At 40.3% G+C, this 13,424-nt stretch overlaps 1 protein-coding gene across 4 annotated transcripts in view; it reads left to right on the plus strand.

Annotated features, from left to right (window-relative positions):
• Nucleotides 1-13,424, plus strand: part of dacha (dachshund a) — a 357,634-nt gene that overhangs the window by 148,176 nt on the left and 196,034 nt on the right. For all 4 annotated transcript variants that reach the window (XM_055643885.1, XM_055643882.1, XM_055643883.1 and 1 more), the window contains exon 2: nt 12,925-13,040. In XM_055643885.1, the coding sequence (XP_055499860.1) occupies nt 12,925-13,040 (116 nt within the window). The remainder of the gene's footprint in view (nt 1-12,924; nt 13,041-13,424) is intronic.

A 13,424-nucleotide genomic window follows, 5' to 3' on the forward strand; every position in this document is an offset into this window, starting at 1 on the left:
AACTGTGACCCCTTGTCCTAGACTTCACGAACATCGGGAACAATCTTCCTGCATCTAGCCTGTCCAACCCCTTAAGAATTTTGTAAGTTTCTATAAGATCCCCCCTCAAACTTCTAAATTCTAGCGAGTACAAGCGAGTCTATCCAGTCTTTCTTCATATGAAAGTCCTGACATCCCAAGAATCAGTCTGGTGAACCTTCTCTGTACTCCTTCTGTGGCAAGAATGTCTTTCCTCAGATTTGGAGACCAAAACTGTACACAATACTCCAGATGTGGTGTCATCAATACCCTGTACAACTGGAGTAGAACCTCCCTGCTCCTATACTCAAATCCTTTTACTCTCAGTCTGAAGAAGAGTCTCGACCCAAAACATCACCTATTCCTTTTCTCTAGAGATGCCGTCTGACCCGCTGAGTTACTCCAATATTTTTGTGTCTATCTTCTTCATTAACACAGGTCAGGTTGTAGCAATAACCCTTTTGCCTGTGACAGGTAATTCCTCAAATATTTATTTGATGGAATTAAATTAAATTTAATTCTTATAGAATTTTTCGAGGATGTAACTAGTAGAAAGGAGAACCAGTGGATGTGTTATATCTGGACTTTCAGAAGGCTTTGGACAAGGTCCCATATAAGAGATTAGTATGCAAACTTAAAGCACACGGAATTGGGGGTTCAGTATTGATGTGGATAGAGAACTGGCTGGCAGACAGGAAGCAAAGGGTAGGAGTAAACGGGTCCTTTTCAGAATGGCAGGCAGTGACTAGTGGGGTACCGCAAGGCTCAGTGCTGGGACCCCAGCTATTTACAATAGATATTAATGATTTGGACGAGGGAATTGAACGTAACATCTCCAAGTTTACGGATGACACGAAGCTGGGGGGCAGTGTTAGCTGTGAGAAGGATGCTAGGAGGCTGCAAGGTGACTTGGATAGGTTGTGTGAGTGGGCAAATGTATGGCAGATGCAGTATAATATGGATAAATGTGAGGTTATCCACTTTGGTGGCAAGAACAGGAAAGTCAACTATTATCTGAATGGTGGCCGATTAGGAAATGGGGAGATGCATCGAGACCTGGGTGTCATGGTACACCAGTCATTGAAAGTAGGCATGCAGGTGCAGCAAGCAGTGAAGAAAGTGAATGGTATGTTAGCATTCATAGCAAAAGGATTTGAGTATAGGAGCAGGGAGGTTCTACTGCAGTTGTACATGGCCTTGGTGAGACCACACCTGGAGTATTGTGCGCAGTTTTGGTCTCCTAATCTGAGGAAATACATTCCTGCCATAGAGGGAGTACAGAGAAGGTTCACCAGACTGATTCCTTGGATGGCAGCACTTTCATATGAAGAAAGACTGGATAGACATGGCTTGTACTCGCTGGAATTTAGAAGATTGAGGGGGGATCTAATAGAAACTCACAAAATTCTTAAGGGGTTGGACAGGCTAGATGCAGGAAGATTGTTCCCGATGTTGGGGAAGTCCAGAACAAGGAGTTACGGTTTAAGGATAAGGGGGAAGAGTGGTGAATCTGTGGAATTCTATATTTAAGAGGGAGTTAAATGTGGCCCTTGTGGCTAAAGGGACCAGGGGGTATGGAGAGAAGGCAGGTACAGGATACTGAGTTGGATGATCAGCCATGATCATATTGAATGGCAGACTCGAAGGGCCGAATGGCCTACTCCTGCACCTATTTTCTATGTTTCTATGTAAAACTGCTTTCATGCCACTTGCCAACCGTCATAAGCTACTATTAAATTAAAATTAACAAGGGAGACCCATATATGCAGCTCGGTCAGAAATATATTTATGTAATGAAAAATTTTCACTCAAACAAACCAGTTTAATAATTATCACATTTTTATTCGATCATCACAAACTGGGATACAAGATGGTGGTGGTGGGGATAGAGGTGATTGTGAGCAATCTTTTCAGAATTCATTGAAACCAATTTATTCCAGAAAACTCTGGAAACCTTAGTTGATCAGTCAGAAATAGTTCATGTATGCCACGAACATGACTAGAAACTTAAGCATCCTTCAGATTTAAAAAAATGGTGCTAATTTTAACTGAAGCAAAAAATTCATTCATCAGTATGCAAGCAGCTACCAGTGGCCTATTCGAGCCAAAAGAGTGCTCCTCTGGTAGATGGAAACCAGGGAATGTCTCGGCTTACCTTAGGGAATGTTTAACTTAAAATGTACACAATTCATCTGGGATATATTGGTTAGAGGAAAAATTAAAATTGAAGTCTCACCCGACTGCTTTTTTCTATATATATTCTACTCGGATTCATTATAGATTAACAAGAAATTATAACTGTTGAGTTATCTGGTGTTACTTAAAATTCATAGGTTGCAGACAAACTAGGTGAAGAAGAATATTAGGCGACTTTCACTTAACAAATTATATTTAGGGCAAAGTGCTAACGATAGATGATTAATTCTTATTATATTTCAAATAAACCTTTATATACAAGGGCTTTAGCTGAGTGAATTGAACATTTAGTGTTAGTATCATTATAAAATATGTTTATCCATGTGAAGTCTAGTGAAGGTTAAAGATGTACTTTATTTTTCTGTTTGTTGAAGCACTCAGCATTGCAGATAATTGCCTGTTCATTTGGTTGTTAAGAACTAAAAATAAAACAACATTCCCTTTGGACAAGTACATCATGGAGCATATTATTCACTTTGTGATATCAGAATTATTGTAGTCAGAGATTATGCATAGAGGCCAGTAATTCAGAGTCTGTAAACGCTCTGTCTGTTTAGAAATTTAACAATAGTGGAATTACATTCACAATAGGGCAGTCTGAATTCTAGGTGTTATTGTGCTCTTTTATGCTTATCTCAAGAACAGCTGTGTATTTCTCAAAATGTTCCTTCCTGGCTGCATTAGAGTCTTCATTATTTAAAAACAAGAAGTTCAAATTCTTTCAGTTGCCATTAAGAAGAGAACTGTGGTCGGGTTAATAATGACCATTAATGGCTCATTTCTGCACTGGCACTGGCACAAGTCCCACCGATTGAAACAGCTCAGTCAGAATTTCTCCATAACACTTGATGATGTGAAATGATTGTATTTCGTTGAACCTTTTTCCTTTGCTCCACTAGTTTGTCAAAGTGCACGGGTCAGAATTTTTTTTACAGGCTTTTAAATTCTGCTTCCTGCTTGGAAAGAGTCCATATTTCTGGATTTATTGATTGATTAGTAGATTACTTTGTTTGCTCTCTCCTCACAAAATGTCCAAGTTGCAATGATAGCACTGTTTTCCTTTGAATGAGGAAGCTGTTAATATTTATCTGTTTCTGTGAACTTATCAGATCTTAAATGCAAAGATTGGGGCTGCGACACCTTTGAGGATCAAGGCAGTCTCGAGTTTAAGTTTATTGTGGGTTTCCAAAGTTGTCTGGTAAATCCTAAAGACATTATAGGAGCACCCTTCTAAATGAAAGTAAACACAAGCTGTAATTAGTTTGATAAATGTTCTTATTTACAGAAGCCATCATGGAGCATTTGTATTGATTCTCTTCAGTGGCTAAGGACTGGAGCTTTGGGAGGGGTAAGGCCAAAGAGAGCTCAGTTGAAATGAGCCCACTCCTTATCACCGTTGTCAGAATGATTGGCCTCTTAGGAGGATGCAAACTGGTCATGGGCTTTCTCCAGTCTCTACTGATCAGTTAAAAACACTCACTAGAAAAGGTATTGTTTGATGGCCAGTGCAGAGAACAGTCACGTTGACGCTGATCTGCCAGCATTGGTTGATGATCTGGAGAGAATATTGAGTTTCACAGGCTTGCTAATATAGATAGATATTCATTAAGCAAGCTGCTCATGGAAAAGTAAGAGAAATTCTCAGAACCAATCCCATTTTGCCTCATCCCTGATCCTTTTAACATTAATGTTGAAACAGGTGTATTGCAATAATAGTATAGATGTTGAATCTGCTTCTTGAGCTGAAACCTGTTTTGTGGAGTGTTTTATTTTGTCAAAACATATTTGAAGCACATTTGCCTGACCGAGTAAATTCTCTAGACTATGTTTAAGAGGGAACTGCAGATGCTGGAGAATCGAAGGTTACACAGAAAAGCTGGAGAAACTCAGCGGGTGCAGCAGCATCTATGGAGCGAAGGAAATAGGCAACGTTTCGGGCCGAAACCCTTCTTCAGACTGATCGGGGGTGGGTGGGGACAAGAAAGGGAAAAGGAGGAGTAGCCAGAAGGCTGGAGGGTGGGAGGAGACAGCAGGGGAGCTCTCGCCACATCTTCCCATCTCCCCCCATATCTGCCTTCTGCAAAGACCGCTCCCTCCATAACTCCCTTGTCAATTCTTCCCTTCCCTCTCGGTCCACCCCCTCCCCGGGCACTTTCCCTTGCGGCCGCAGGAGATGCAACACTTGTCCCTTTGCCTCCCCCCTCGACTCCGTTCAAGGACCCAAGCAGTCGTTCCAGGTGCGACAGAGGTTTACCTGCATCTCTTCCAACCTCATCTATTGCGTCCGCTGCTCTAGATGCCAGCAGATCTATATCGGTGAGACCAAGCGGAGGTTGGGCGATCGTTTCGCCGAACACCTCCGCTCGGTCCGCAATAACCAAGCTGACCTCCCGGTGGCTCAGCACTTCAACTCCCCCTCCCACTCCGCCTCCGACCTCTCTGTCCTGGGTCTCCTCCATGGCCACAGCGAGCAGCACCGGAAATTGGAGGAACAGCACCTCATATTCCGTTTGGGGAGTCTGCATCCCGGGGGCATGAACATCGAATTCTCCCAATTCTGTTAGTCCTTGCTGTCTCCTCCCCTTCCTCAGCTCCCCTGCTGTCTCCTCCCACCCTCCAGCCTTCTGGCTACTCCTCCTTTTCCCTTTCTTGTCCCCACCCACCCCCGATCAGTCTGAAGAAGGGTTTCGGCCCGAAACGTTGCCTATTTCCTTCGCTCCATAGATGCTGCTGCACCCGCTGAGTTTCTCCAGCTTTTCTGTGTAACCTTAAATTCTCTAGACTGTCTTGTTGAGTCTCATTGTCTGTACTCGTTCTCACCTAACGCCTGTTTCCTTTATCTTCATTACTTTTTTGCATATCTTTTATTCATTTGTTCTATATCTCTCTATATCACCATCTATATCTCTCGTTTTTCTCTTTCCCCTGTCACTCAATTCCTTTTCTCTAGAGATTCTGTCTCTGACCCGCAGAGATACTCCAGCGTTTTGTGTCTATCCTCTGTTTGTCTGGCAACTTGCAATCATACTGTGCCTGAATGTTGGTAAATCACAATGTGCAAGGTAAGGGAGGAAAGAATATTGGGAAGCAATGGTTTGGGGAGTGAGTTCCAAGAATAGGAGCTTGGCTCCTAATATGGAATGATGAAAATTAACGACGGACTCTGTTTTTAAAATAAATGTCAATAACAGCCGACAAGAGTTTTGATTTCCCATGACGAGTTGATTACTAAGATTTGTAAGTACGAAATTCTTCAATTTTTCCTAATTCCCTGGGGCAGAATGTTGAACTTTATCATAATGACTAATGCACCTGGGAGTGTGGACACAGTTCATCCACTTGGTGAGTATGAAGGGAGAAAGTGATACATATGGGCACAAATCTAACCTGCACTATTAATTGTGTTCTCTTGCACTGTTTGTTCATAATAATGAGGACATTCCACCATCACTCACTTGAAGGAAAGGGTGAATCAAAAGAACCATTTCCCCATTAATTAATTATTTTAGTTTACTGAACCACATTCAAGAAGCTCCATCACATTCCAATCAATTTATATGTTCAAGTCATGTAACAGCTTCATGTTGTTCCCATTCAATCCTAATCTAAAACATTGCAAAGTATATCTGGAGATGATTTTAAGCACTTTGTGTCATTGTGTAATGGAGCCTGCTCTGTGGCTGATTCAGAAAATACTTAAACGTTGGAATACATTGGAATACTTCTGATTTGTACATATATACTGGCTTAGTGTTGAATATTGTCAGGGGATCTACAAAGTTGATTCTTTAGGACATGTTCTTCCATAAAAATAAACAATTTTGAGAGCTTTCTTGAAGGACTGGGGAAGGATGGGTGAAATTATTAGAAATGAATTTGATCTACATTAAAAACCAATGTTGTGGTTTTTACCACAGATCATCTACATTCCAATGGGATATTCTTAAAATTAGGGCAGACGATATGTTAGATGTGATTTGTGTTTAAAACTTCAAGCATTTGCTTGAAGCAAACTGCACGAGTAAATGAGCCAATTTTTTGGAAATGCCATCCTTCCATTGGCAATGGTTTTAGACACAAATGTTCATCAAGTGTGGAGCAATATTCCTAATGCATGACTATATATATGGGGCTCTTGTGGACATTCTTTTTAACAAAGCAAATGTTGGTGAATATTCTGTCCTCAATTAAAAAAAATTATAGTAAAAAATATTTAAAGGGCATGATATAATATGAGAATCAGTTGCAGATTACATGCGCGTTACCATAGGATAGGAGCATTGTAAGCTGCAGAATTAATCTATTCATGGGTTTCAGGGACATGCCAATGCCCCAGAACCAGGGGCCACAGTTAAAGAATAAGGGGTAAGCCATTTAGAATGGAGACGAGAGAGTTGTGAGTCTGTGGAATTCTCTGCCTCAGTGGTGGAGGCCGGTTCTTTGGAAACTTTCAAGAGAGAACTAGATAGGGCTCCTAAAGATAGTTGAATCAGGGGAAATGGGGAGAAGGCAGAAACAGGGTAATGATTGGGGATGATCAGCCATGATCACATTGAATGGCAGTGCTGGCTTGAAGGGCTGAATGGCCCACTGCTGCATCTATTGTCTATTGATGGATCATTGCTGGGCCATTTCCTAATAGAAGCAGCCAGGGTCAGCTGAACCCCTCAATACTCCATTAATCTAATGGGACAAAGTAAAAGCAAGTTTACCCTCAAGTTAAAATGACAAAAGATTTTCACTGAAGCATGGAACTATCTTTTCAATAATGCAAATCTCTTTCAAAGATAGTTTTAAAGCTCCAAGCCAAGACATGGTTCAGTTGTGAATGGAACAATGCAGGCTGAGATCATACATGATGCAGTATAAATGGTAATATTCCAAATGGGCGCAGAGTGAGAAATGTTAAATCCAGCTAATTTCTGAGAAATCTGTGGAGGACGCTCTTTGAAATAATTGGGAGGGGGGAGCTTCTTCAGTTCATAAGCCAGATTTGTGTAGTATCCACTCGCTACCCATCCTTATTATCTGGGTTGGATGTGAAGGGTCAATCTAGCTGGCTTTCTAAACCCCAGGGTAAAGATGGCCAGGTCCAGATGGTCATAGGCCTGGATTTAGCATGTCAACACAATAATGGTAGGTGACATGGAAGAAGCTGCTGATCAGATTACCATGGTTTTGACCCTGGACAATGCAGATTGTTTGTTGAACTGAGGAATGACAGGATGCAGAAGGGGCAGGTTTGTGAGGAGATGGCCTTGCCAGCTTTGTGAAAACTGAGAGGAACAATATGTGGCTGAGTTGCAACTGACAATTTCTCCCAATGGTTGGTGAGTGTGATGCAGGAATTTACAGATGTTTGTAAGAGGTGGGCAATTAGCAACAGAATACAGTAGCAAGAGGGAAGAAAAAGAATATTCATGTCCTCTGAAGAGCTGTTTATATCAAATGTCATTGTAGGCTATGAACACTAATCTGTGATGGTACATTGTGCTGGTATACTTGTTCTCATCTCTACAGCTGGGAATTAATTTCTTAAAGCATTCCTACCAGCTATAGGGCATGTCAGGAGTGTGGGGATATGTTTTCTGTTTGCCCAGATGACTACATCTCCAAGAATACTCAAACAGTTTGACACCATCTAGGATACATAGATACATAGAAAATAGGTGCAGGAGTATGCCATTCAGCCCTTCGAGCCAGCACCGCTATTCAATGAGATCAGGGCTGATCATCCACAATCAGTACCCTGTTCCTGTCTTCTCCCATATCCTTTGATTCCACTAGCCCTAAGAGCTCCATCTAACTCTCGTTTGAATGCATCCAGTGAATCGGCCTCCAATGCCTTCTAAGGCATAGAATTCTACATATTCACAACTCTGGGTGAAAACATTTTTCTTCATCACAGTTCTAAATTACCTACCTCTTATTCTTAAACTGTGGCCCCTGGTTCTGGACTCCCCCAACATCGGGAATATGTTTCCTGCATCTAGCATGTCCAATCCCTTAATAATTTTACGTGTTTCTATTAGATACCCTGTCATCCTTCTAAATTCCAGGGAATACAAGCCCGGTCATTCCATTCTTTCATCATATGACAGTCCCGCCATCCAGGGAATTAACCTCGTGAACCTACGCTGCAGTCCCTCAATAGCAAGAATGTCCTTCCTCAAATTGGGAAAACAAAAGTGCATACAATATTCCAGGTGTGGTCCTACCAGGACCCTATACAACTGCAGAAGGACCTCTTTGCTCCTATACTCAAATCTTCTTGTTATGAAGGCCAACATGCCATTAGCTTTCTTCACTGCCTACTGTACCTACATGCTTACTTTCAGTGACTGATATACAAGTACACCAGGTCTTGTTGTACTTCCCCTTTTCCTAATCTGACACCATTCAGATAATAATCTGCCTGCTTGTTCATTCCACCAAAGTGGATAACCTCACATTTATCCACATTATACTGCATCTGCCATGCATCTGCCCACTCACCCAACCTATCCGTCACCCTGCATTCTCATAACATCCTCTTCACAGTTTACACTACCACCCAGCTCTGTGTCATCTGCAAATTTACTAATGTTACTTTTAATTCCTTCATCTAAATCAATCATTTATATTGTAAATAGCTGAGGTCCCAGCACCGAGCCTTGCGGCATCCCACTAGTCACTACCTGCCATTTTGAAAAGGACCCATTAATTCCTGCTCTTTGTTTCCTGTCTGTCAACCAGCTGTTGGCAGACTATCTGTCAATACCCTACCCCCAATATCACACGCCCACTAATTTTGCCCACTAATTTCCTGTGTGGGACCTTATCAAAGGCTTTCTGAGTCTGGATACACCACATCCACTGGCTCTCCCTTATCCATTTTACTTGTTACATCCTCAATAAATTCCAGAAGAATAGTCAAGCAAGATTTCCCCTTCATAAATCCATGCTGACTTGGGTTGATCCTGTTACTGTTATCCAAATGCATTATTACATCTTTAATAATTGACTCCAGCATCTTCCCCACCACCGATGTCAGGCTAACTGGTCTATAATTCCCTGCTTTCTCTCTCCTTTCTTATAAAGTGGGATAACATTAGCTACCCTCCAATCTACATGAACTGATCCAGTATGGGAAAAACATTGGAAAATAATCACCAACTATAAAGTGAGCCACTTAACTGATATCCAGTCTGTCACCTTAAACATTCACTGCTTCCACTGCAATGTAGCTGTAATAACTACCATCAACAAGCCTCCGTGCACTTCTTGGATATCATCTACTCAACCATCATACTTAACTTTCTTGAATAACAAGGGTGGCTGACTCCAACTTGGAAAGATAACACAAATCTTTCATTATTACAGGGTCTAAATCTTGGATTTCTCTACTCAACAGCACCTTGGGAGTATTGTATTTTCACATGATCAAGTGCAGTATTTCAAGAGGGGGCTCACCCCACCAACCTTCTTCTCTTCACAAGGACAATTGGACATGGACAATAAATGGTGGCCTTGCCAGTGATATCCATATCAAATAAACAAATGAAGATAATCCATAACTACAAAGATGAGGGCCAGTTCAATGTTGTTTTCGGCCATGACCCCAGCACTAATTGCACGAGCTCAACTTCAATCACACTGAACCAAATCATTAAGCAGAACATTGACACTCTGCATGAAATTTGTACTGTGATTGTAAAAATAGACCCAGAAAAGTGGTTACCTTCAGTAGGAAAGAGAAAGTTGTGTTTCTTATCTAACTACTTAACAATGGAATCGATTCCACTTGGAATACCAGGAAAGTTTAATAGCAACCTTGTATCACCAAAGCTAGCAAGATTTTATGGGTTTTCTGCAGAAACTTATTTTTTAAAAGGACTCATTAAATCTGCTCATCTAAAAAAAGTTTGTTTGCATCCTCTTGCTTTCGACAGTTTAAATAACTTTCATTACATTTACTACATTCCTAATCTGTGAAAGCAATGTTTTATCAGGACGCGTGTTTAGTTCTGTTGAGAATTTAAGATACAAATTATTTTGAGTGAATATCTTTTTGCACAGTTTGCAGTCTCTTTTCCAATAATGCATGAAAATGAACACTATTGATCTACTTGGGGATTTATGATTGCGATTGTTTTGCTGCAGGGGATTCTGCACAAATGTGATCTTCAGGCAGTTGGAATAAAATTATTAATCCCTGAACTAGTCAGTGATGTATTTACAACTTATCTGGTAAAATTGCTTTCACTTTCATCTTTCATTCTTCCCATCCTCCAATTTGTCTAAAGTTCATGGAAACATGAAATATTTCCATTTTTCTTTTATGAATCTCATTTAAATTCTCTCTGTGGAAACACTTGGACAAGCCTGACTCTTTTTTTACTGTGATCTGAACAATCGTTTCTAATTCCAATCTCATTTGCAGGAACCCCCTCGTGCTTTTAAAACCAATTCAAAACAGATCAGGATTATTTTCTAAATTTCTTTTCTGTGGGAAAATGCATTCCTTAATCCGATTCTTATAATAAACAAATTTTAATATTAAGACTATAATTTTTAAGATAAGTGTGCTTATCATTTGGAAACTTTTACATTTTCTATTATTTTTAGATCTTTGCATTAATAAAATTATGCAGCACAATTTGAAACCAAATTGTGCTATATTTCTTGCATTTATTTTGAAATCAATAGCCATTAACAAGTCCCACTTGTGGAATAAAGGCATTTAATTTAACATGCTCTAGTAATAAAATCTCTTCGATTATGAATAATGTTGAAGGAAGACTTGGTTCAAACGTGCTGTTCCGTTTTCCACCTCACTGTTTCCTATCCTCCCAAACAAGCAGAAAGGGTACAGTGACATAGTGGTCAACTAGAATTTAGAGCCCTAAATTATTGACATGGAGACAGGATTCAGAATCCCATCACACAGCTGGAGAATTTATTTTGAAGTAATTTAGAAAATCCAAAATAAAAAGCTAATGATAGTAATGGTGACTATGAACAACTAGATTGTTGTAAAAATCCATTTTGTTCACTCTTGGCCTTTTGGGAAACAGATCAGTCATCCACTCCTGGTATGACATCTATGAGACTCCAGACCCACAACAACGAGATCTCCGTCTGAAATGGCCTAGCAAGCTGCTTGGTTTCGAGACAATCGAATATATCTAAGGACACGGTGGGAAGCTAGAGAAGAAATTGCAGGTGCCCTGGCTGAGATACATTAATCATCATTAGATATGGGTGAGGTGCTGGAAGACTGGGGGGGGGGGTCTATATGGATTACAGCAGGGCTTTTGATAAGATACAACATGGTAGTCTGCTATAGACAGTTAGATCACACAGGATCCAGGGAGAGCTAGCTGACTGGATAGAACATTACCATAATGGAAGTAAGCAAAAGATAATGGTAGAAGGTTGTTTTTTGGACTGGAGGCCTGTGACTAGTTGCGTGCCTCAGGGATCAGTTTTGGGTCTATATCTGTTTGTGGTTTGTATTGACTATTTGGGTGAACATTTTCAAAGTATGATTAGTAAATTTGCAGATGACATTAAAGTGGAATTATAGATGGTGTAGATAGTTATAAAAAATTATAGTAGCATCTTGGTCAGTTGGGCAAGTGGGCGGAGGAATGGTTAATGGAGTTTAATGCATGTAAAGTGCGAGGTGTGGCATTTTGGTAAGTCAAACCAGGGCAGTACCTTCACAGTTATTGTCAGAGCTATGGGAAGTGTTGTAAAGCAGAGGGCTCGATGAGTGCAGTTACATAGTTCTTGAAAGTGGTGTCACAGGTAGATAGGGTGGTCAAGAAGGTTTATGGTACATTGGCCTTCATCAGTTGGGGTATTGAGTATAGATTTTTGGATGTTATGTTAAAGCTGAACAAGATATTGCTGAGGCTACATTTGGAGTGTTGTGTTAAATTTTTGTCACCCTGCTATAGAAAATATGTTGTTAAGCTGGAAAAGTGCAGAGAAGATTTACGAGGATGTTGCCAGGACTTGAGGGCCTGAACTATAGGGAGTGGTTGGGCAGTCAAGGACTTTATTCCTTGGAGCACACAAGGATGAAGGGTGATCTTGTGGAGGTGTATAAGATCATGATGGGAATAAAATGGGTAGATGCACAGATTCTTTTACCCAAAGTAGGGAATCATGAACCAGAGGTAATAGGGTTAAAGTGAGAGGGGAATGATTAATTGGAACCTGAGAGGAAACTTTTTCCACACATAAGGTGGTAGGTATATAGAACGAGCTGCCAGAGGAGGTAATTGAAGCAGGTACAATAACAACATATAAAAGACCTTTGGACAGGTACATGGATATGAAAGGTTTAGAGGGATATGGGCCAAACATGGGCAGGTGGAACTAGCGTGGATGGGGCATCTTGGTTGACCTGGGCAAGTTGGGCCGAAGGGCATGTTTCCATGCTGTGTTACTCTATGACTATCTCAAGTATGGATGGACGTTAAATGTAGGCCGTAGCTGCAACATTCATATTCCCACGGTTGAGTGAAAATATAGAGAAATAGAATTTACTAGGCAGGCTTTGGTAGATGTTCTGCAAGATTAATGGTTTTACATTTCATGCTCCTATTAATTGATTGTTATTGGAATTTGAGAGAATTATTTTTGACCATCAGTGTAAAATAAATATTTTTCTTCAAAGAAGCAAAAACAATTAAAATAAATTATTTTCTCCCACGACAGCTCCAGGCCTGGAAGACCTCCAAAACGTACACTGAGTGTAACATTGCCAGAAAATTCTCGCATCATGCCCCATGCAGTCCCAGGTCTCTTATCGCCAGGAATCATCTCACCAACAGGTAATGAAATCCATAAAATCATCAGCACAGACATTGTAAGGCTTTTCAATTGAAATGAACTAATATTGATTGAATAGGCTTGTCCTTCAGGGGGTTTTATGCTTCAGTAGAGGTTGGAATATTGGATTTTTTGAGTATTCATAAAAAACAATATAGCTTTGTTGTTACATTGTTTCAGATTCAATGTTGTTTGATACGCATATTCATTTCTCGTTATATATTGCCATTTTCTCCCAGGACACAATGAAAGTTGTTGGTTTGATCAATGAGAAATACAATAACTTTCATAAAGTGAATTCTCAAATTCAGAATTCTAATATTGGTACTTTATTTATCTATATATTATGACAATTCTTTTATAATGGTACTTTTGTAGTCTTGCAA

The sequence above is a fragment of the Leucoraja erinacea genome, chromosome 12 (genome assembly GCF_028641065.1).
Source record: "Leucoraja erinacea ecotype New England chromosome 12, Leri_hhj_1, whole genome shotgun sequence".
NCBI classification, from domain to species: Eukaryota; Metazoa; Chordata; class Chondrichthyes; order Rajiformes; family Rajidae; genus Leucoraja; species Leucoraja erinaceus.